This window comes from Bolinopsis microptera, chromosome 9 (genome assembly GCF_026151205.1).
Source record: "Bolinopsis microptera isolate Bmic1 chromosome 9, MBARI_Bmic_1.0, whole genome shotgun sequence".
NCBI lineage: Eukaryota > Metazoa > Ctenophora > Tentaculata > Lobata > Bolinopsidae > Bolinopsis > Bolinopsis microptera.
The window spans coordinates 2,364,427-2,389,466 of NC_087080.1; the positions used below are offsets into that span (position 1 = coordinate 2,364,427).

General features: G+C 37.8%; 2 protein-coding genes across 4 annotated transcripts in view; both read left to right on the forward strand.

Moving 5' to 3' along the window:
- The window catches only part of LOC134820767 (filamin-C-like), a 77,797-nt gene that overhangs the window by 39,557 nt on the left and 13,200 nt on the right, over window positions 1-25,040 (forward strand). Inside the window, exons 23-25 of one of the 3 annotated variants that reach the window (XM_063831355.1) lie at window positions 10,735-10,799; window positions 14,780-14,920; window positions 18,148-18,198. In XM_063831355.1, coding sequence (XP_063687425.1) covers window positions 10,735-10,799; window positions 14,780-14,920; window positions 18,148-18,198 — 257 coding nt within the window. Of the gene's footprint in view, window positions 1-10,734; window positions 10,800-12,784; window positions 14,200-14,779; window positions 14,921-18,143; window positions 18,199-25,040 lie in introns of those variants that run through there. The other 2 variants (XM_063831356.1, XM_063831354.1) reach the window with 2 other exon arrangements.
- LOC134820991 (cell surface glycoprotein 1-like) lies at window positions 124-5,508 on the forward strand. Its single transcript, XM_063831657.1, has 4 exons — window positions 124-706; window positions 940-3,897; window positions 4,687-4,814; window positions 5,272-5,508. The coding sequence occupies exons 1-4, from the start codon at window positions 124-126 to the stop codon at window positions 5,506-5,508; spliced, it is 3,906 nt and encodes a 1,301-aa protein (XP_063687727.1).

Genomic DNA, 25,040 nt, shown 5'->3' on the forward strand with positions numbered 1-25,040 from the left:
AACAAACTGACAAACACATTAAAAACAAACTGACAAACACATTAAAAACAAACTGACAAACACATTTACAAACTGCCCAGTATTGACGTGACAGACGACAGATCAGACCCAATTACTTACCAAATGACAGAAGCACAGTCTGCTTCCGAACCCTTGCCTCTCGCTCGCTGGCCAAACACCTTCCTCAAAACGACCGAAGATGATCTGGAGAAGATCCCAGAAGATAGTCCAGTCTCTCTGGAAGACAAAGAGAAAGAGAAAGAGAAAGGTAAAGAGAAAGTGGAAGAGAAGGTAGAAGAGAAGGTGGAAGAACCACCGAAATCTTCTTCCTCGTCATCTTATACATCAACAGAGACTCTGATAGCTCGAGAAAACGCTCTAAGAAGAGCTGCCTTCGAGCGGCAGTGGAGCAACTACCTCGCCAGGAGTCCCAGTCCTGAACTTCCAGTCAGGCGACAACGAGTTGATACAGAAGAAGAGGAAGAAGAAGAAGACGAGGAAGAAGAATCGAAGATGGCCACTGAATATAGTCACAACCTGATGACATACGATAGTCACGTACAGGGTCAGTTGGATTTTGTTGATGATGAGTACGAAGAGGTGACCAGAACGTACTATGATTCTCACCGCCCTGAGGCACAAACTCCGGAGAGAGGGCCGAGCTCGTCAGAAAGTTCTATAACTACTGTCAAGGAGGACGGCCCAAGTAAGTTACCTTCATTGATTTATCATAACACTTTTTTATATGATAATCCTGCTACATTTTATCATTTTAAAAAGCTTTTTTAAAGGATCTTAGTCACTAATATGTGCAATATTCAACGCCTCACGTATGTTTTTAGCCATCATATCCGATCTTTTTCAGGGTAACTCTTGAAGATTTTCTCTCGAAAATATCAACATCCTCATCTAGCTCTAAGAAATCTTCTTTCGTTATAGTTGAGCAACAGCCCGAGGTAACTGAAACAGACACATACTATAAGATAACAAAGGAACCAACTCCCGAACCAACTCCTGAACAAACTCCTGAACCCAGCCTTGAACCTTCTGAGAGTGAATCTTCGTCATCAGAGTCTCGCCATGAGGAACTGGCAGATAGGATCGCTAGACGTAGGGAGCTGGACAGACAGTGGTCGGAGAGGTTTAAATCGGACAACTCTTCCGTACTGGCTCCAGTCATATTCCGTGAAAGTACTGTTGCAGATCACACCCAATCTACTCACCCTACTCCGAAACAGATAGATGTTCCTAGGGAGAGTAGTACAAGTTCGTCCTCAGATCCAGAGGAGACCTTTCAGAATAAGCTGTTTTTCTTCAAACGGCACAGCGTATCTACCTCGGCTCCTCCTCCGTCTCTATCTGTAAACTCTCACCATCCCATTGCAGAGCCTCCTGTTAAGCCTCCTGTTAAGCCTGATTTACCATCTCGTAAATCTGAAACTCCTGAAAGGTCAACTCCTTCAAAGAGGTCATTGACTCCAGAGAGATCCCCTACTCCTGAAAGACAACTCACTCCTGAAAGACCACTTACTCCTGAAAAGTCACCGACACGTGAAAAATCTCCGACTCCTTCGAGGAGTTCATTTAGTCTGACTACTCTTTTGGCTAAGGTCACGTCCCAAAAGAGCAGGTCAAGTTCGATCAGCTCTGTAAGTGCTCACACTTCGGTTGTTCAGTTACCTGTCCAAACACGTTCAGTTGAGGTCCAGGTTGAATTGATCAAGCCTTGTGCGTATAATTGCCATAGCAAGGTGGAGCTAGAGTCGGAGTTAGTTCTGAAAAAAGAGGAGAAAAACAAGGAGGAAAAATCAGAAGAAAAGAGGGAGGGAAATAAGGAGGTTGAGAAAGTAGAAAATGAAGAAGAAAAGGAAACTGCGCCACCTAAAGAAAAAACAAATCCCAGAGAAGATGAAGCGAAGTCAAGCTGGCCAACGTTTGACATCGGTCTTCCTACGTTTGGAGGAGAAAAAGAACCAGAGCCAGAGGTGGAAATTGATTGGACGTACAAACCTAGAAAGAAATCAGATGCAGAATATAAAGATAGGCGCTGGAATATCTCCTCCCCTACCCCTGAACGTGAACCAGAACCATTTGAAGAGGATACAGAAGAAGAAAAGAAGCTGGAACTCAACTTTCCCAAGTTTGACATCAATTTACCGACATCCAAGAGCGAAGAAACAGCACCAACTAGACCCGAGAAGGAAGAAAAAGTTACTGAAGAAGCTACTGAAGAAACTGTGAAAGAAGATCTTAAAAAGGAGTCGGAAGAGGAAGGAAAGTTTGAACTTAATTTTCCCAAGTTTGATATCAGTTTACCGAACTTTAAGAGGGAAGAAAAACCTGCACCTAGTTCAGAAAAAGAAGAGGAAGCTCCTAAAGAAGTTGTCGAAGAGAAGGAAGAAAAGGAGGCAGTGGAGGAGGGAAAGTTTGAATTCAATTTTCCCAAGTTTGACATTAATATGCCTACGTTCAAAAGAGAGGAAAAAACTCCACCACCTACACCACCTCCCTCTCCTACGAAGAAAGATAAAATTAGTGATTCTGATGATAAAGATAAAGAAAAGGAAAGTGAGAAGGGTGATTCAATGTTCAAACTTCCTTCATTAGACTTCTGGAAGACCAGTGAGAAACCAAAAGAAGAACTTAAGTCGGAAGACAAAGAAGTAGCTTGGATTTACAAGCCGAGAAAAAGCTCAGATTCTGGCACAGAGAGACGATGGCGCGGAAAGGATCTATCTGAATCAAGTTACAGTTCTAGCGAGGAATCGTCATCCAGTGTGACTCCTCCTCCCAAAATTCGCGGCGAAAGTAAACCAAACCTTCCCCGCCGAGACTCTTCCTTCGAAACTGAAGAAGAAAGGCAGCAGTATCTTCGCTCGATCAAGAACCGTCCGAAGGTTCACAACGAAGATATCAGAAATAGTAAGAGCACACGAGAGGATTCAGAGGGCACTGTAAAATGGCATCACCTGACTCCGAGTGAACGAGCTATACTAATGGATAAGCAGCTGAAGAATGGTATGCAACTGGACACTGCTCGGCAGGAAGTTAAACCTGGATATAAAAAACAGGCCAGTCTACCGAGAATGTCTAGTGGAAATGTTGGCCGTTGGGGTGGAACTTATCCAGAGGAAGAAAGACCCAGGACTCTCGAAAGAAGTTCTTCGATTGTTGACGATAGAATATCCCAGATTTTTAGCAAATCGGAAGTATCCACCGAAACCAGAAGTCCGTCTCCAAACTGGAACTATGTTAGGAATACAGTATACGGACCATCTTCTGACCAGAAAATAGAAAAGCATCCAGAAGTTAGATCCACCTCTCCAATCATTGTTGGAAGCAGTGCTGGGTACAAAGTAAAAGAAAAGAAACATGTGCAAGCGAAATCATCCTTAGACAAATCAAGAGAGGATCCTGGAAAACGGAGGAAAAACGAGATATCTAGGCAGGAGCCTGAAAAACCGAGAAAAACCTCCACCTGGGCACAAGAATGGGCCCAAAAGAGGAATCTCCTTATAACAGATGATAAATCTTCATCCTCTTCCAGCGAGTCCTATGAAGAGTATGTCGTGAAAAAGGTTACTAAACCTACTCCAGCATCAAAACCTACAAAGGTTCAACCAAAACCTATCCTGAAAAAGACACCCTCAAAATTCAAAGTTTCTGCTGCTCCAAAACCCGTCAGTCCAGTCTCACCTGTTTATCGGGTTCAGGTCAGAGCTAAACCTTCCGAGCCTGAACCGAGCAAGCCCACTCCAAAACCTACCAAAAAGAAAAAGAGCCGGAGAAGAAAGAAGAAGTACAGCTCAACCTCCTCCTCTTCCTACTCCTACAGCAGCAGCGATACCTCCACTCCGACCTCCTACTTTCACAGATCAGTCCCTCCTGAACCAAAAAGTAGAGTAGTCAAGGTATTACCAACTCCTGAGAGATCAGTCTCTCTTAGAGACGATGTTAGCAGATCGGAGAGTTACCGCAATTCGCGAGCATTATCACCTGATAATAGCTGGATTAGAAACAATTTTGATGACCACGAGGACTCGGTGACGTACCAGCAACATCTGCCAGAAGATTTGCAACCTTGGCACGGTCGCAAGTAGTGGGTAAAACTTGAATAAGATTTTTATAGACTTTGTCTTGATAGTGCGTAGTTAAATAGAGCTATGATATAATTTATGTTGTATTTATGTTGGGTATTCAAAAGTATTTAAATAATATGCATTTTTAAATACTGTGTTATGATACATATGTACGTTTTATTTTCGTTGCGTGAGACCAAATCTGTTACCACGTTATAGTTATACTTGTAGGTGAACGGTTTCTAGTTATACAAAAGAATACGCGGTACTTTAGTGATCAGGTAAAATAAAAAAGTAATTGAATTATAATGACAATTCTTCAAAATACTACAAATCACGTGATTTCATCTTATTTACAGAAAATGCATCGTTTTTTTTTTCAGAAATTTTAATTACCAGATATTATACTTAACGAATCATTGCTCGACGGCCTGTTTTTTTGTTCTCCTCAAGTTTATTTATCCTCAATCCTCATAGCCTTGATTTGTATGCTGCACTCTTCTTCAAGCAGTAGTCTCGGTCAGTAGAGATGGGTCAGCTGCCTCACTTCTTTGTGCCCCCTCACTGTACTGTGCCCTCATGTGCCTAACAGCTCTCGGTGGTGCAGGTGAAGATAACCCCACCTTCAGCGCCAAGTGTCGAGCTCTTGCAGAGAGGAACTCTCTGAAACTTCTCACAGTCAGCGAGTACACGAAGAAGTTAGCCACGATGTTGATGTTCTCGAAGAAGGATGCGGTACGTTTAACAGAGCTGCTAAGATGAACTGAGGTCAGGATATCTATCATCGAGACAATAACATCTGGGATGTAAGACACCAGGAACACTGCAGTTGTCAAGGTAACGGTTAAGATACCCTGCCAACGGATAGTCCCTCCACGTCTAGCCGCAGCTTGTTTCGCTATGTAGAGAAGGAGAACAGACGTCGAGATTAGAATCAAAACCGTTACAAGAACCGCTATTAATACGAACATAAATTGAAACCAAATAAACCAAATTGGGGCGCTAGTTAAAAATGGGTAACTGACGCAACAATAGTGAATATAATCAAAGTGAAGCGATTCCGTAGTTGTAAAGAGCATATTCATCAGTTGGGTCGGCATTAAGAAACTAAAGAGCCAGAAACACGCACAAATGGTGTGAGCTTTTTTCCTTGACCAAGTATCCATTTTAAAAGGATACTTACAATCATCAGCTTGAAGGTGGAGAGAACAGCAGTGAGCATGGCTGTAGCAGGGGTGTTGATGTAGAGGCTGGTCATGTTAACTCGACACAGAAACGTCCCCATAACCCACCCCTGGCCAATGAGGGACACTATAGTTGGGAGTACTCTGAAGACTGTTTGCAGGAGGTCACTAACAGCAAGGTGCTGGATGACTACAATTACCACACGGTGCAGCTTCAATGCTCTGTATCTAGAGGTCCCTACTAAGATTATAGAGTCCCCGGTTAGGGATAGAAGTGCGATCATCACGTGGAACACGGTCCAGAATACCTTCTCTTCTTCTCCAGGGAGGTCAGCAAGTGTGATGTTATTAGACGACATACTGGGAACCTTGTAAAGTTTTATAAGTTATATTTCACGTTCTAAGTTATAGTTCCTGTGCTAGACTTCTTAAGTTAGGGTTCAGGTTCTAAGTTATATTTTAGTAGACAGAGATTTCAGAATTGTAGAATAGAACAAGACCGTTTGTTACTTGCAAAAAGCGATCAGTTAAAAAACATATTTGGCTATTGATCGTGGAGGTTCATTAAAGAAATTATAATAGGAAGATATTCTAACGTACGGTGATACAGTGGAAGAAATATGACATTCTCAACTAACATTCCTATTGAATTCTTAACTGTTATTGTGAAGTAATGGTTAGGAATGTCCACCTCTCACTCCCCTGTGATTTCATCACAGTTCACTACTCAGTTGAAGAATTTACAAAAGGACTGAGATAAATACCCATACTTTTCCGGGTAAGTTCATCAGAAATAGGAATGTCGGTATTAGAGCATTTCGCTTTATAAGAATTACGCAATATTGTGGAAGGTTGTGAAATACATACTGGTCAGAGATAATATAGAAACGGTTCTATGATCAATTGTTTATAGCTGCCCAATGCGAGTACCTTAATGTTATTATTGGTTGCTCATTTCCTGTACAAAATGTAGTTCAATTCTTTGAAGAACAGTCTCTAACAATTCCCTCAAAAATGCATTCTCTCAGAAATAAAACAAAATTTCAGAAATAAAACAAAGTTATATCTAATTATCATTATAATAGCAAATTCCAAGTTTATCAAACACCTCTGATGTCGGAGTATCATAAAGAGAAAAGAATTTCCAAATTAGTACTAAAATAATAAAAATTTGACTAACATTCGGCTTGGTCTCCTAACATCAACAGTCTTCACTTTTCATGACAACTTCAGCCCTCTCCGCCACACTGCTAACATCTTCACCCTCTTCTCTTTCTTTTCCACATAACCCTCCTGTCAGTTTCTCCCACTGAGCTTCCACATAAGATCTCATGTCAGCTCTCCTAGTTAGATAGATTACGGGATTGCAAGCGGAGTTCAGGGATAAAAATAAGAAGTAAAATATTATCATTACTTCTTGAGGAACAGGGGGCCTCAGTGATTTGAACATAAAGTACGTGGTAACACACAATATTACCACATATCCTACATTACAGATGCAGTAGAAAGCTGATATTATTGCGACTGTTATTGTGGCTTTTCTTTTCCATCTGGTCGTCTGCAAATCTGAGAAATAGATGCTCTCCAAACTGATAGCGTTAGCTAGAACTATCACTAAAAACAAACTGACAAGTATAAAGACCTCGAAATTAAAGAAAATCATTTGACAAAAAGGGGTGTAAAGGATAGCAGTATATTTTATTAGGAGTAGCAAGTAAGCTAATTGTGAAACTATTATGATCACAAGATAAACCACAATCGATACTACGACTTTCTTCCAGTTTATAACATAAAGATGGAACACCAAATTGATTGCCCTCAAAACTGCTAGTAAACTTGTCAGAAAATCAGTCCCAAACAATGAAATTCTTAAAACTATAGCTAACACTTCCATTAATAATCCGTGCTCTTTGAAGATTGCATAATTTAGCACCACAAATGTAGAAGACACGCAGACCATAAGATCAAGTAAGTTTAGTGCAGCAAAAAGTTTTGTAGTTGGACGACCATAATTGTTCCTTTCGTGGCCTGTTCTGGAGGGGGATAAGAGTATACCGATGAAAAATGATAGCGACAAACTATTGGATATAGTTCCCAACACCGCTATCAGTATGCTAACACCGAATATTATTTCCGTGACAGCCTGAGCTACTTCCGACATCCTGAGCTACTTGCCAGTGATTTAGTCTTATGGGAACCTACACACGGTAGAGCACAGCAAGGTCGACCAAGAAACAGCTACTTGTCTATGTTACTGAAGGAAGTTGGGACAAAATCTAAAGAGGAACTGCGAACCCTGATGCGGGACAGGGAAATATGGAGTGGGTTATATGGCGTATATTGGACTTAGTTCCGATATAGTAGTAGTAGCATTTCCATGGAATTCATCTCGTACTAGAATATTATGACAGAATTGAAGATCAGAATGTGTACATCACGTTGCGATTGTGCGAGTCTTTAGCGTTTTATGCTGCCATAACCTGAGAACAGTTCGAATTAGCTGAAACTAGAGTTTTACTTTTGTCAAAAGTTTGACGGTAAAAGGTAAAATAAACTCGGAATGAAATTACTAAGCTCTGGAAATAACTGTTTGGTTAAATGAATACCGACAATTCTGAAAGTACTAAAGAAGGCTGTGTGGTAAAATCAATACAAGTCTAGAAACGTTCATGTGATCGAAGGAAACCCGATTGTGTTTGATGAAAACAAGTCAGAGTTATTACCTTATTTCTGAGAAGGAACAGTTGCTTAGCTAACTATTAGCGGTAAGTCTATGGCTTTGTTTACCATTTAAATTTGATAATAAATACGTCTGTGTGATGTATTCCGATCGGTAGCACTAGGTAATGTGAACAATGAGAAGAAGAATGAGTTGTATTCCAATTGGTATTTCTTCACAAACCTTCATTGACGCAGGGTTAGGAGAGCTTCATGACTCTAGAGTAAAGCTACTGGTATTTAAAACAAGGAGTAGTCGGAATACATTAAATTGATTCCGTCTGTACCGTCCTGAACTAATATGATTAAGTATGTACAAGTATGCTGATATATTAGGTTAGATCCGCAGTGATCAATATTACTTAACTGCACCTGTCATATCATTATAACACCCTGTGGTATTCCAGATGAGCCAGACATAACTTTGAGAGAGAGAGAGAGAGAGAGAGGGGGGGGGGGGGGGGGGGGGGGTCAACAGATGGTGGATATTAGTTTGATAGTTGTCGAACATCGTGATAAAACCTCGCTTGGAACCCTCAACTGCGTTGTAACCACGAATCAATATGATTTAACGTCAAGCTGGGAATTCAAGGTGGAGTCTACTAGAAATCTAAGTTTAAAGATACCAAATCTCAATACGTGTTCAAAAAGTACTATCTAATCTTACTCGTTACTCGTTACTCGTTACTCGTCGTTATATCAAGGTTTCATCCAGTATTCTAGGATTGAAGCCGAGTTCTTGTCTATAGAAATCTGAAACTAGAGATACATACTAATCTGTAATTTCTAATTTCTAATTTCTAAATTTCTAATTTCTAATTTCTAATTTCTAATTTCTAATTTCTAATTTCTAATTTCTAATTTCTAATTTCTAATTTCTAATTTCTAATTTCTAATTTCAATTTCTAATTTCTAATTTCTAATTTCTAATTTCTAATTTCTAATTTCTAATTTCTAATTTCTAAATTTCTAATTTCTAATTTCTAATTTCTAATTTCTAATTTATAATTTATAATTTCTAATTTCTAATACATAATCTGCTTAGTCCTGTACCACGTGATCAGAGATCAACTAGATCTCATAGTCACGTGGTACCCCAATTATCACTTTCACTTTCAAGTCTCATACACGTAACAAGAGAATATAGTTTAACCCGTGAACTGTTGTGACTGCAGTTTAAGATGGATGTTTTGACGAGGAGGTATGTTGTGACGATCAATAATGAAAGAGAAAGACAAACAGAAAAGAATACAGGCTTTCATAAGAAGATGATCTGATCGATGATTTTTGATACACGTTTCTAATTACCATATTTTGAATAACCGTCTAACTTTTCCAATAAAAGGAAAGAAAGATAAAAGCAAAAGTTCAATCAATAACTACTTAAAACAAGTGTTCCCACTTAAAACTGGATCAATAATAAAAAACCTTTTCATCTCTTGCTATTATCGCCATTGTTTTTGTTTTAGATTTTAACGCCGAAATAACTGTGATTCCCGCTAACCATTTACTGAGTACTCAAGCTAACAGTTATGTTGAATGAAGCACTAGTGTTGCTCTACGTAACATAGTTAAATAATTATGTTAAGATATTTGGCTTGGCAACATGCCAAGCACTTGTTTACCACTAACTTCCCAACAGTTATACAGTATACACGACTTTAGAACTAATGACTATATTTTAAACTAGACTATATCCCCGACCGTACCAACGACTGTACCAAACAAAGAGAGGATTTTATTGAGCCGGAGAAATAATTTAAATATTTTCTTTTAAAGAATTTAAAGCCGGAGCCTATTAGGCAGTTACTGGTTGAAGATGGACTACTTAATTACACATAATTTAGTCTTTTTGCTATCAGACACTTACTGAACTATCGGAATAAAGCCACCGCAGTTCGTGTTATTTTAGACTCCAAATAAAGGGCCCCAGTGCGTGTTATTTTAGACACCAAATAAAGGGCCCCAGAACGTCAAGTAAATTATCAAGCTGTCCCACAGTACCTGATATGTTATACCCAAAATGAGGGTGTGTCCGTAATAAGTACGTCACATTTACATACTAAATAGAATGGCGCAAGTAAAATTAGGCTGCAGATAAGGGTGAGCTGCTAGAGTGGCACTTTCAGTTAAAGGAACCTCAGTAGTACAGGTACAGAAGTACAGCTTCAGAAGGGGCCTATCTTAAGCCATTACCTACATCATACTATCATACTTATCATAGTAGCAGCCCGCTAGTTTTACTGCCTCTTATTTATACACGACTCAAACACTAGATATTGTTACATCAGATGGGGGCACCCCTGTGCAGTGGCGTAACGTTGCCTGTTGGCGCCCCCCTGCCGAAAAGGCGCCCCCCTGTTGGCGCCCCCTCCCCTTTTGGTGCCCCTCCCTAAAATTGAACAAATTAGGTGATTTTAGAAGATACGCCGGTAAAAATCTCTAAAAAAGTGTGTATCTAGAGCAAAACGCGCAGTTTTGCTAGTACTTTAGTTAAGTTTTCGAAATTGTCCCTGCTGACCCCTGCACAGCGGGGTCAGCAGGGCCCTTCGTTACGCCACTGCCCCTGTGGTACTGGTAGATCGTGAATACCATGAATATGATGTTGTTATATTGAAACGTAGAATAATCTCTTATTCTGAAAAGAGTCTTTTCCTTGTCGCAATAAACGCGAACACTACAACACTACATATTTTGCCCCAGAAATTTTCTCAGTTCTAGACTTTCTCATTTCTCAGTACATATTATTTCAGGCCGCAAATAGAGAAAGCGAGTAGTGCGGACGATGTTGTAGCCTACGGTAAAGGACTGGAAGGAGGTATGTAGTTCCGTGTGTATTTCTGGCATGCTCATAACGCTAACACAATTTGTCATGACCTTTAATTCTCTCTCTCGTGACGCTGCATTCTTCCTGCTGATATGTATTGATCTTATTAACCTGTGAAGGGCGAAATGTATCCCCTACTTGTACTCAAAAGGAATCTTTGAAATGTACCCTGGTTGTCGTAGGTGTTAGGCTGTACAGCGTCAATAATTGACATGCTTTAACTACAGCTGCTCGAAGGAGCTCATCCCTTGAGTGCTTTAGTATACTTAGCAAGTTGGTATACTTTGTAGGTTGCGTGTTAAAGATGTGTGTTATAATGGTACCCTATGTTACGGGCAGTATTAAAGTCTCCTGTAGAATCTTTAAGTGGTTAAATTTGGGAGGCGAGAATTACGTTATATTAAAAGAAAGTGACCTTTCTAATTCTTATACATTTGTTAAAGTAGCGTACTTTGATATAATGCATTTAGCTTTATCACTCTCGCGATTGTCATTATCGCAACTTTTATCATGGTTTCGTGTCGTGATGTGACTGCGAGTTAAAGTGACTTAATCTTCTTGAAATTTCTGAGGAAATACATATTAAGTTACTTACCATAACACACACACACATATATATAATATATATGTTACATGTTATTATATATATATTACATATTATGCTAAATTATGCTATTCGTACACGCAGTTTTAAATGTTGCCTTCGTATATCGCTCTTTGCCGGTTTGACTGATAACACTTTTTATCACTCTTTATCACTTGATTAGCTTATTAGCGTTGCTAGTATTAAGGGGGGCGTGTGTTACTCGTACGTGTTATTAGCCGTTTGTAGAGCAGACGGGCCCAGCTGGGACTGTAGCTGGGACTGTAGTATTGTAAAGTTACACTCAGTGCTGTGCTGTTATAGTAGCACCTTACGCTAGTGTATTGTGCTACGTAGCATAACGTTTGCTTTTTAAATCTGTTTAAATAGGTTCTTTACTTTTCTTTAGAGTGTGGTGTTGGTGGTGGTGGTGTTTTCTTTTCCTTCGTGTACTAGTTCCTTGTTACTTGTACGCTATGATGGACCGGTAGTTGCAGTGCCGGAGTTGAGCTCGTTATGCAGCTGTACGTGGAATACTTACAATCTACATTTCTCACTTGTTTGATTTGTAGTGTTGTTTGTAATATTATCCTCTACTACAATCCGCTCTTGCTCTGTTATACTTGATATTATATTGTAATAATATTGAATAATGGAATACGTGGCATATTTAATAACTTGTCTTGTCATATATCTTAAACTCATTACAATTTACACTCCTCACTTTTCCTGATATCTAGCTTATCACGTACGTCTCTCTCCCAGAAATAAGTGAATATGTTATGTATCATTACATTTAACAGCTATATGTGTACCACATTACACTTCACACACTAGCTCAGATCTTGTGTGCTGTAGATACGTGATACACTATCTCACTATAATTTAAACATCTCAAATGTATAATTACTCCTGGTAAATTTGATGTGGCTAAGTTTCACGGTACACACTGCAGCTTCTCTTTATTGCCAGCTCTTGCTCATAAAACCGTATTTTCAGCATTCTTAATTGACGTTATTTATCATAAACGTTGTTTATGCTAGTCCTTTACATTTATTCATCACGAATGTTATATGGGAGGAATTCTTTGGTTAGCTTCCTAGTTATTTAATAATGAGAAATTCATGCAGAGTTCCCACTTCGCATGTTTACAGCGCTTATCCATGGATCATGCAATACTGCACTTCATGAATGCGTCGCAGCATTTAATAACCGTTAATTAAGTGCTAATTAATTGCTAATTAGGCGCTAATTAAGAGCTTATACCTGCACTGCATTTTAACCAAACCCTCATAAAACATAAAGATAGGTTCTTCGTTTGAGCTAAACCAATACCCCTTACTTGATACTCACGAAGTGTGGTTACCATGACAATAACCCCACCCATTTCCAGATATCCTAGTAGCCATGACTGAAGTGGAATCATCCCTCGATCAGATGGCACAGCAAGATACAAAAGCAGATGTCAGCCTGGAGGCGTTCAGCCTGATCGACACTCCCGAGTTAAGTATTGAGAGTGTGGAAGTGGTGGAAGCAGCAGTGGAGGAGGAAGATACTCCCGACGTGGAGGTGGTGATGGAGGAGGTTCAGGATGTGGAGGAGGAAGCTCCTGTTGTCGAGCTCGAACTTGCTCCAGAGGTTGAGTCTGAAGCTCCTGGCGCTGTTGCAGAGGATGTCACTAAAGAAGCTGAGATTCCTGCTGAGGTTCCCGATGAGGTTCCTGCTGATGCTCCATCTGATGCTCCCGCTGATGCCCCCGCTGATGCTCCTGTTGAACCTGAACCAGAAGTGCCCGAAACCTCTGAATCTGAACATGAAGCTGGTATTCCAGATGCTGACCCCAAAGACGATGTAAAAGAAGAAGATGACAAACCAGAAGAACCAAAAGAACCCGACACCACACCCAAGTCCAAGCCCGTCAGTCACGTTGTCAGTGCTGCTGTCCTTGTGGCTATCCTTGTCCTGCTATCTTGCGCCGGAGAGGAGAATCTTCCCAACATATCAGAAACTGCTCTCTCCACTGTCTTCCTTGCCTACCTCATCACCTACGCTGCTGCTGACCAAGACCTCCTGGTGGTGGAGAAGCTGTCTGACTGGCTGAACCTCTCCTTCAACCTGGTAGTGTGCCCCATCCTGGTAACCTACCTTGGTGTTACCGTGTCCATGTGCTCCGGGGTTTGTGATCTGGGTCTAATGGTGCCAACCCTCGGTGCTCTCCTCGGAGTGGAGCTGTGGGTGCTTGTAGAGCATCTGGAGCCTAAGTCCATCGCTCAGGGTGTGGTTGCTACTGTTGGGGGTGTGTTTATCCACTACCATCTCAAGGATATCGGCAATGCTGAACCGATTATGGAGGAGGTTGTAGAGCCGGTAGTTGAGGAATAGGAGGCGGGTACATGCCTGGATCAGAAGTATAACGGTTTTTAGACATTTCAGCCCGAGAAACTGGGACTTATTTATTTCGTTTAGAGTTGGTGGAAGTTGTGTTGGAGTGAAGAAGAGCTGGATGGTTGACGAGCGCGTGCATCTGAATTCATCAGATTGTTATAAACATTTTAAATAGATTTTTATCAAAATATTGGTCTTAGTATTTTGTAAATGCTATCAGTTTTTATGAATTTGAGATTGAAATAACTTTTTTCCTTTTTTTTGAATTGAAGAAATGAAATGATAAAGCGTATGTGTCGATGTAATTTTCCGGGAGTTGTGTGGAAGATTTGCATGTGGGAAATTTGGAGAATTTGTTTGTTATGATAAAATGTTTGAAAAGATTAAATTAGATTTATTGACTAAATTTATTATAATTTATAATCGCTTTTATCATTTGTATTCCGTCCCTAACTGCTTGTCAGACAAATCGCTCTGAACATTTGAACATTTCTGGCTGAATCCTAAAAAGATTGAGCACGGTTTTTGACAATGGTATTTGATTTTAGCGTGCAAAAATGGTTTTTGAATGAAACGCAGTAAATTTTCGACTTACCGGACATATGAAGTCATAGCAGATAAGGGAAGATTTTATTTTTTCATTAATTCTGGAACAAATTTTTTTCTCGGTATATTAGATTACATGATAAGTCGATGTCCGGTAAATCGAATTTCTACTACTATACATGAGAATAATTTTCCTGTAAAAATAACCACTGCATGAAAGCCCTTTGGCCGGCCTGTCTCACATCAGTTTTGGCAAATCATGCCTCGCATTTAAATCAACGAACTCTGCACCTTTCCCTCTCCTACAGAGAAAATATCTCTCAATCAATCATCTCTAAACACCTTTATAATTTATGAACATATTACAAATAGTTTCAACATAATATTACAAATAGTTCCAACATAATATTACCAATAGTTTCGGCTCGGAGTCTGTAACGGCAGTACTCCCCTGCAGGAATACCGGGAACTGATAACGAGTTCTACGTGGACACGACCAAAGCTGGGGACGGAGACCTACAGGTTAAGGTGGAGGGACCTGAGAAGTGCAGTCCTGAGGCTGAGGTTACCAAGATAACAGACAGTCATTACAAGGTTGGTAACTCTCCGGAAGGAAGGGGAGGGGGCATTTTGAGCTTTTTAAAAACTTGATGATACGGGTATATGGCCCCCAGAATATAGGTGGCCCCCAAAATATAGGTCATGTTAGTGGATACAGTTCTAACCAAGATAAGCGATATTAATGGGATCTGTTACTGCTAGGTTGGAGTAAAACATGTAACTTATGTTTCTGGATAAAAATTTTGGACCTACATGAGGTATTTTGGTATATTTGGTCATGACAGCGAAAGATTTAAACGATGTTGTCATTTTCTAGAGGGGTAAATATGGCGAAAAATTGTCATGACAAAAATCTGTCCAACACATGCCATTAAGACTACTGGTATGAGTATAAGTATTATTTTAAGCTATCTTTTCATCGAGACATCTGCAAACTGACAATTTGGAAAAAAGTTATGGCCACCACAATTTTACGGGCCCCCAGAATATAGGTCTATACGACCCCCAGAATATAGGTTGGTCAAAAACCCTGAACATGCCCAAAACCATGCTTTGGGATGCTCTACTTGTAGCTACTAGTCTACTGAACCCACATATCAAGTTTTATCAAAATTGGATAAAAATTGGCCGAGTTATGGGATAAAAACAAAAACCATATGCCCATATTTGGGCATACGCACCAAATTTGATCGATTTTGGTCCATAAATTGGTCAAATATCAATATTTTTGAATGAAACCAACTTTATATGGAAGGTAAGCATATATATTACACATTCTCTATGATTATCAGCTCAATATCTACCTAACTGTGGATTCTGTGTTCAAATAATCGCAAAAAATGAACAAAATCGCCCATATCTCAAACTGACTTCGCTCAAAACAATAGAACTCAATAGGGTTTCAATATTTTCACATGAAATTTTCAGAATCAACGTAGAATTGTCTCATGACCTTAAGTTTTGGGACAGAATTTTGAGTTAGGCCTTTAAAAAATTTGGCGGCCAAAAATGTCTGATTTACAGTCATTGAGGTACACATTGTATTGATACAGATAAAAACAGCCCCCCTCAATCATATCTAGGGACACTCCTTCAATCTTATTTAAGTATTTAGTTAAGATCCCTACTAAATGAGTGCATGAAAGCTTTTTAACAAGTAAAATTAAAGATTTTACTCATTACGGGTATATGGCCCCCAGAATATAGGTTTTAAAAAAAAATAGCGACCAAGATTCTGCATTTTCTCTGTCACCCTGAGCATTAAGGAATGTGGGGTAGTGACGAGAAACAGTTAAAGAACATATGCTGAAGAGATGGCATCATCAAAATGTAAGAAGGTGGAGTATTTGAGGACGATTTTTGCATACCTATATTCTGGGGGCCGTAGTTTTTGATTTTTTGCTATTAAGTATACTCTAAACCATTTCAATTTAGTATCTGGAGCCATTGGCATCATCAATACAGTCTCAGCAACATATTCTGACTGCATATAACTGTCTGTGACAATTTTAGAACAACTTAGGAACAGATGTTTGGACCTATATTCTGGGGGCCCTGTTAAAAAATGGTATTTTTACAGGTGAAAAAAAAAGTACACTTAAAAACCTAATAATTATTTTCAACTACCCAAGAAACATTTAAAGGGTTATTATGTACATATTTACAGCCCTAAACATGCTTAGAAGTAGTTTTAACACCTGTTTCTAAGTGCTCAAAAAACGACCTATATTCTGGGGGCCATATACCCGTACATATAATAATATTAATTAATACATATAATAATATTAATTGTGATTATTTAGAGATGTTTGTGAACAGAACAAAGAAGCTTTGTTTAATCTTCTTAGCTAATATTCCAATAAATACGATAATTTTGTTTAACTCTAGAAGCTATAAATTTTATTTAAGCTTAACAATGATAATTTTACTATAAATAATATTATAATTTTACTATAAATAATATTATAATTTTACTATAAGTAATATTATAATTTTACTATAAGTAATATTATGATTTTACTATAAGTAATATTATAATTTTACTATAAGTAATATTATAATTTTACTATAAGTAATATTATAATTTTACTATAAGTAATATTATAATTTTACTATATTAAGTAATATTATAATTTTACTATAAGTAATATTATGATTTTACTATAAGTAATATTATAATTTTACTATAAGTAATATTATAATTTTACTATAAGTAATATTATAATTTTACTATAAGTAATATTATAATTTTACTATAAGTAATATTATAATTTTACTATATTAAGTAATATTATAATTTTACTATAAGTAATATTATAATTTTACTATAAGTAATATTATAATTTTACTATAAGTAATATTATAATTTTACTATAAGTAATATTATAATTTTACTATATTAAGTAATATTATAATTTTACTATAAGTAATATTATAATTTTACTATAAGTAATATTATGATTTTACTATAAGTAATATTATAATTTTACTATAAGTAATATTATAATTTTACTATAAGTAATATTATAATTTTACTATAAGTAATATTATAATTTTACTATATTAAGTAATATTATAATTTTACTATAAGTAATATTATAATTTTACTATAAGTAATATTATAATTTTACTATATTAAGTAATATTATAATTTTACTATAAGTAATATTATAATTTTACTATATTAAGTAATATTATAATTTTACTATAAGTAATATTATAATTTTACTATAAGTAATATTATGATTTTACTATAAGTAATATTATAATTTTACTATAAGTAATATTATAATTTTACTATAAGTAATATTATAATTTTACTATAAGTAATATTATAATTTTACTATATTAAGTAATATTATAATTTTACTATAAGTAGTATTATAATTTTACTATAAGTAATATTATGATTTTACTATAAGTAATATTATAATTTTACTATAAGTAATATTATAATTTTACTATAAGTAATATTATAATTTTACTATAAGTAATATTATAATTTTACTATATTAAGTAATATTATAATTTTACTATAAGTAATATTATAATTTTACTATAAGTAATATTATGATTTTACTATAAGTAATATTATAATTTTACTATAAGTAATATTATAATTTTACTATAAGTAATATTATAATTTTACTATAAGTAATATTATAATTTTACTATATTAAGTAATATTATAATTTTACTATAAGTAGTATTATAATTTTACTATATATATAAGTAATGTTATAATAACCCTTTACTTGCAGGTAGTGTACCCAGTGCCTAAAGACGGAGACTACAACATCAACATTACATGGAACGGTGAGTAGTTGTTATCTTTTCCACCCTCTTCAGGACTTCTTGTAATATAATATTTATAGGATTTTATTGTGTTTTGTTTGTGTTATACGTCTGTACCCTCTTAAGTTATACAATTAGAATATGTTATGTAATTTGAAAATGTGACTGGAAATGTTGTTGTTGTTGTTGTTGTTGACTCATCTATCAACAGATGCCTTGGATCCGGATAACATAACCTGATGTGCACCTATAGACTTGGGTCTTTCCGGGTAGTAAAGCTTTAGTGTAATCGATCACATTGCTTTCGGTAGGTACCACGCCTCTCTAAATATACATACATTCAAGATTACCTGTAAATGTATATAAACTTATAGAGACAGTCCCGCTTCTGTCTGTAGTTATTTAGAGGATTGCACAGACCGAGACTCACAGTGTTTGCGTCCCCTTTAATCTATAATTATTAAGTTATTAGGGGTCGTACCCAGGAGGGACTTCTCAATTCAATTATTCAATAACTAGATTATTTAACTAGATCGATAACAATTGAACAATCCGTTTATTATAATGATAAAACAATTATCTAGAACAACTCATTAATAATAGATTATTATGTAACTAGATTATTATGTAACTAGATTATTATGTAACTATAGATTATTATGTACTTGCTTAGAATTCAAAGTCTTCTGCTCATGGGCTTCTCCTTCATTGATAATAAGTGTGCCATCTGTATAAGTATACTTTCCCGTGTTAAGTGATGTGTAACTAAAATGGGTGACTGGCATAATATCTTAATATGTAATACTAGTGTAACCCGTGCCTTCGGCCGGGACTTCACTATCGCAGTTGGATTGCAAAAGTATAAACGGAGCAAAAACCGGCCGCATTATAGTCAACTGTAACTAGAATGAGTAACTGGCATAATATGTAATATATGTGACATACAGGGACACATGAACCTCAGGGGCTGAATATGTACCTTGAGTGTGTGGGATATGTGACCAGTGAGTCCCGTATGTACTATGTGACCTGTGATCAGTGACCACGTACGGGTTTTGTCACTTGTAAACGAACTTGTTCGTGCTGTAGCGTGTATTGTACATTTTTTATATTTTAGATTAGTCTATTGTGTATTGTTGATTACAAATGGGTGTTATGAAAGTTACGTTAGGCAAATATTAACCGGAGCGACAAGGAGGAAGCTCTTGTTAAACAACATAAAATAGTTAGTAGAACCTAGTAAAATGTGCTCTCACGTGGTTCTATATCTCCTTATATGGGTATCACGTGGTTCACAAGGTGTGTTAAGTGTTTCCTTCGCAATTGTACAGCAGACATACGTTAACCTTACATTTATTTACATATTTATTTGGTTGTAACCGTAAAGCCGTAACAAATGATCCTAACATTTGTGTCTTTCACGTTTTTAAATCAAGCTATTTAGTATTTATTAATTATGGGAGCTTAGAACGACTGAAGGCTCAGTTCAAACACAAGAGTTTATGTTTCCTCTAAACATTAAGTCTCCGATTTCAAGACCCCGCATCTTCTGCACTGTGAGTTGCGACTAGATACATAACATTTCAAGCGTTTCTAACTTCCTAGTTCATTGCATTTCCCTTGCTACTATAACTGTACTTGTAGTACTGTGTATAGGATGCTCGGTGTTTTGTCCATTTGCTGTTCTTGGAATATTCCGTTCTGCACTCTTTGCATTTCCCGGCAATTCGTTAGCGTACCGATGGGCACTTAAGGTTCCCCTACCTTTTCTTAGTAGGGATGGGAAAGGGATATCGGAGTAAGAGGATCTGATAGGTACCTCTATATCGTACACTACACTGAGTAAGAGGATCTGATAGGTACCTATATATCGTACACTACACTACACTGTATCGGAGTAAGAGGATCTGATAGCTTGATAGGTAGTAGGTACCTCTATATCGTACACATAGTAAGAGGATCTGATAGGTACCTCTATATCGTACACTACACTACACTGTATCGGAGTAAGATGATCTGATAGCTTGATAGGTAGTAGGTACCTCTATATCGTACACTACACTGAGAACTGCTGCACTTTTACACTGTCTCTCTCTATTTACATTCAAGCTACATAATATTAACAATATATCTCAATGTCCCCTCCACATGTTCAGCTGTTTTTCTACTATTGTAACCCAGGTAATGACTTGTTGACTCGCTTATAATGAGACTCACTAAATCTACCGTTTAGGCCCTGTTTACTGTTTAGGCCCTGTTTACTGTTTTAGTCCTTGTTTTCATAAGAAGTAGCGTACCCTAGTCCAGGTAGCGTACTCAAGTTGGACAGAGTCGAACTAGAGTCCAGGTAGCGTACTCAAGTTGGACAGAGTCGAACTAGAGTCCAGGTAGCGTACTCAAGTTGGACTAGAGTCCAGGTAGCGTACTCAAGTTGGACAAAGTCGAACTAGAGTCCAGGTAGCGTACTCAAGGTGGACAGAGTTGAACTTAAGAGTGTTCTGAACTATTGTTACTTAGGTAATGACTTGTTAAAGAGGCTTTTAGGCGCACTAAATCTATCGTTTATCTGTATGGCCCCTGTTTACTGTTTTTGCACAATATCATGGCACTCTGGATAATATGTGAATAATGTTCTACCATTGTGTTTATGTTGCAAACAATGCAGTTCTGTTTGGAGTGGCCTTTTTTAACCATTTGTCGTTTATACAGCGTTTCAACTTTGCCGGTTGAACGCTGTTTTCTTTTAAACTGAGAAGGAAACTTTAAAATTGCATATGAATTTCATAAGTGAATTCCGGAAATTTTAGCTGGATTTTTTCCAATTTTTCCAAAATAAAAAAAAATTATTAAAAGAATTAAAAAGCTCCTTGCTCTCCACTTGGTATGCAGCAAAATAAATTGGAAATCGAAACAGAAAGTTATAATCGTGCAATGTCTCTACAATCATTTTGACATGGTTTTTAACATTTTTGACATGGTTTTTAACATTTTTGACAAAGTGATAATGAAAAGGAGAGTCAGAGGTGGCTATACATCATGTAAAGACTACATTTTATCTACCACAGATGTCAGAAATTAAGTTGATCAAGTTCCAAACCACGACATGATTTATATCAATGTACATTGTACCATCATGTCAGTAACCATAAGTTACCACTTAACAGTAGTAACCATGAGTAACCATGAGTAACCAGTAGTAACCAGTAGAAATTCAATGGCCTGCAAATTAAATCCTACACATACGATGATGGTTAAAAATTTCCCTGAATGGTTCGCCCTTTTATTATTCTCCTTAGATTTTCACTATAGACTGATACGGCTGATTGGCAAGATGTTCTTTCCATTATCTTACTTAGCTTTCACACTAGCAGTAGTACTACAAATCACATGTGAATACAATTGTTACATTATTTACAGTACCTGGTGTTGGTCTGTACGTCTTCTGTACTTTTTATTTAGAAATACGTGACTTTGGTTCTTCTAGTTCTTCTAAACAGTGGCGAAACATACCTATTTTTGCCCCCCCCCCCACCCCTGTTCTTCTACTAAATTTTGTGGGTTTTATTGTGATCTACTTTTCTATTTGCATGGTTTGTTACTGCGAGAATAGTCCTCTCAACACTTTTCGTATTAACATAACTTTTACGTATTATATAACATTATTTATTGAAATAACTTATATGTCAGTCATAAAATGTGACTAGTATTCTCGTGTGAACTCAGTGGCGTAACGTACCGATGTGCACCCCACTGTTCATGTTAGCACACTATCCGTTAACATATTATCAATGCCAGTTAATTCAGGGCATGAACACAAATTACATCCATTTCATCCGTTTAGCTCTGTCCCCAGCTCTTGCAGTGATCTGTTCCAGACCCCTCAATCTAATTTAGAGGAGAGAAGTGGAGGGAATGTTGATCCCTCATTTTCAAAGTGCAGATATTTGTTACTCGTTTAATATAATGTCTCACACAACACGTGTTGTACTGTATTATAGTAACTGTTATATATTAATCATAGTACCTGTATTGTTACACCACACCTGTTATACCACTTGCAATAAGTTCCCTGTACTCAGTACTGTGTTAGCAACAATAACCATCTCCAATATTGTCCGTACTGTAGTGATTTTATTCCTATTTACTATGTCTTCATCTCATACATCGAATTAATCATGTTGGATGTAACAGTAGACATCCAATCTTCCGCTATTACACTTATATCCTTGTTTTAAGCTGCCGGGTGGATTTGAATAGGATAAATATTTATACCAACATGCTTCATATTACTCCGTCGTGCTCACTATTCGTGTGATGATGAGATCGTGCTGTTTTAGCTCACCAGTTTGTCAGATCGCATCTCCCTCAAACATCTTCCTCAAACATCTTTCACAAACATCTTTCTTAAACATGTTAAAGATTTTCCTCCTCACGTTTGCTGCACTGTCAAAGTATTTTTAGTTTCATACCCAGGAACACATTGCATCCCTTCTTTAGAAGGGTGATAAACTTTAGGAGGGAGGGACAAATCGTCCCAAGGTTCATTTTAAGTCAACAATTCAATAGGAGCTGTACAAGGTACACGTTCCACAACTGTGCTGAGTCACTGCTGATACAAATAGCTCAACACTGTAACATTGTTATGTCTGATATTACCCTTGCTGTGATTATACTGTGTATAATGCCTGGTATGCGCATAATAGCATAATATATCAGCATATGTTTCAGTGTTATAAGGCACCAGTTTTGTCCTATAGAGTAGAGGGGTCGATTTCTAAGTGATACAAAGCTACAGCTGTGTACTGCCTGTTTTCGTTACGAATGTTAACTATTTTATGAATGTACTGCTCACGATGTTTTTCCTTACGACGATTTGTCCCTCCCAACCAAAGTTTGTCACTTTCTTAGTCTCGTGAAGCTTTACCAATCTTCCCTCCGCTAACAGTAGCTTTTTAGTCTTAATAAAATGAAGTTTACCTTTATCTTATCTTTTAAAAAGTCGATCACTTTAAAATTCATTCCTAGTTTCATTTTAAAGTAAATCACACGGAATACCGTCATAATATTATCCTTATCTGCTAGTTCGGTTTATCTGGTTGAACAGGGAGTAAGTAGTAACTGTTTAGGGTGGAAGCCTAATATGTTAATTAGGCTATTTAACGTCTAATGATTACATACTGTATAATACCAAACGTTGGTAACTAATAATATTTTATTAAAACGACTTTTTAAAATTAAATCCTCTAACACATATCGTGTAGTGATTATGGACAATTACAATTTTGGTTCTCGTAGAAGCAGGGCCCAGACTTTTTTTAAAAGATAGGCTGGGCCATGATAGCCCATGAGAGGATAGCATTGAGATGCTCTGCCTACCTTTGGGGTGTGGCAACCCTGGGGAAGGTTGCCGGAGAAATCAGAGTAAATGGCGGAGGCTTGTGGCCGAGTGTCAGTTTGGTGTGTCTGGGACCATCAGGGCCCAGATTATAGCAACAGAATAATGGATATAATATGATGGGGATGGTATAAGATGGTGGGGATGGTATAAGATGGTGGGGATGGTATAAGATGGTGGGGATGGTATAAGATGGTGGGGATGGTATAAGATGGTGGGGATGGTATAAGATGGTGGGGATGGTATAAGATGGTGGGGATGGTATAATATGGTGGGGATGGTATAAGATGGTGGGGATGGTATAAGATGGTGGGGATGGTATAAGATGGTGGGGATGGTATAAGATGGTGGGGAGGGTATAAGATGGTGGGGATGGTATAAGATGGTGGGGATGGTATAAGATGGTGGGGATGGTATAAGATGGTGGGGATGGTATAAGATGGTGGGGATGGTATAAGATGGTGGGGATGGTATAAGATGGTGGGGATGGTATAAGATGGTGGGGATGGTATAAGATGGTGGGGATGGTATAAGATGGTGGGGATGGTATAAGATGGTGGGGATGGTATAAGATGGTGGGGATGGTATAAGATGGTGGGGATGGTATAAGATGGTGGGGATGGTATAAGATGGTGGGGATGGTATAAGATGGTGGGGATGGTATAAGATGGTGGGGATGGTATAAGATGGTGGGGATGGTATAAGATGGTGGGGATGGTATAAGATGGTGGGGATGGTATAAGATGGTGGGGATGGTATAAGATGGTGGGGATGGTATAAGATGGTGGGGATGGTATAAGATGGTGGGGATGGTATAAGATGGTGGGGATGGTATAAGATGGTGGGGATGGTATAAGATGGTGGGGATGGTATAAGATGGTGGGGATGGTATAAGATGGTGGGGATGGTATAAGATGGTGGGGATGGTATAAGATGGTGGGGATGGTATAAGATGGTGGGGATGGTATAAGATGGTGGGGATGGTATAAGATGGTGGGGATGGTATAAGATGGTGGGGATGGTATAAGATGGTGGGGATGGTATAAGATGGTGGGGATGGTATAAGATGGTGGGGATGGTATAAGATGGTGGGGATGGTATAAGATGGTGGGGATGGTATAAGATGGTGGGGATGGTATAAGATGGTGGGGATGGTATAAGATGGTGGGGATGGTATAAGATGGTGGGGATGGTATAAGATGGTGGGGATGGTATAAGATGGTGGGGATGGTATAAGATGGTGGGGATGGTATAAGATGGTGGGGATGGTATAAGATGGTGGGGATGGTATAAGATGGTGGGGATGGTATAAGATGGTGGGGATGGTATAAGATGGTGGGGATGGTATAAGATGGTGGGGATGGTATAAGATGGTGGGGATGGTATAAGATGGTGGGGATGGTATAAGATGGTGGGGATGGTATAAGATGGTGGGGATGGTATAAGATGGTGGGGATGGTATAAGATG

Bases quoted from the DNA above. Each gene is read 5' to 3' on its own strand.
- LOC134820991 (XM_063831657.1), top strand. From the start codon at position 124: ATGACAGAAGCACAGTCTGCTTCCGAACCCTTGCCTCTCGCTCGCTGG. The intron at 707-939 runs GTAAGTTACCTT...CTTTCGTTATAG, and splicing joins TGTCAAGGAGGACGGCCCAA to TTGAGCAACAGCCCGAGGTA. The intron at 4,815-5,271 runs GTACGTTTAACA...TACAATCATCAG, and splicing joins TGTTCTCGAAGAAGGATGCG to CTTGAAGGTGGAGAGAACAG.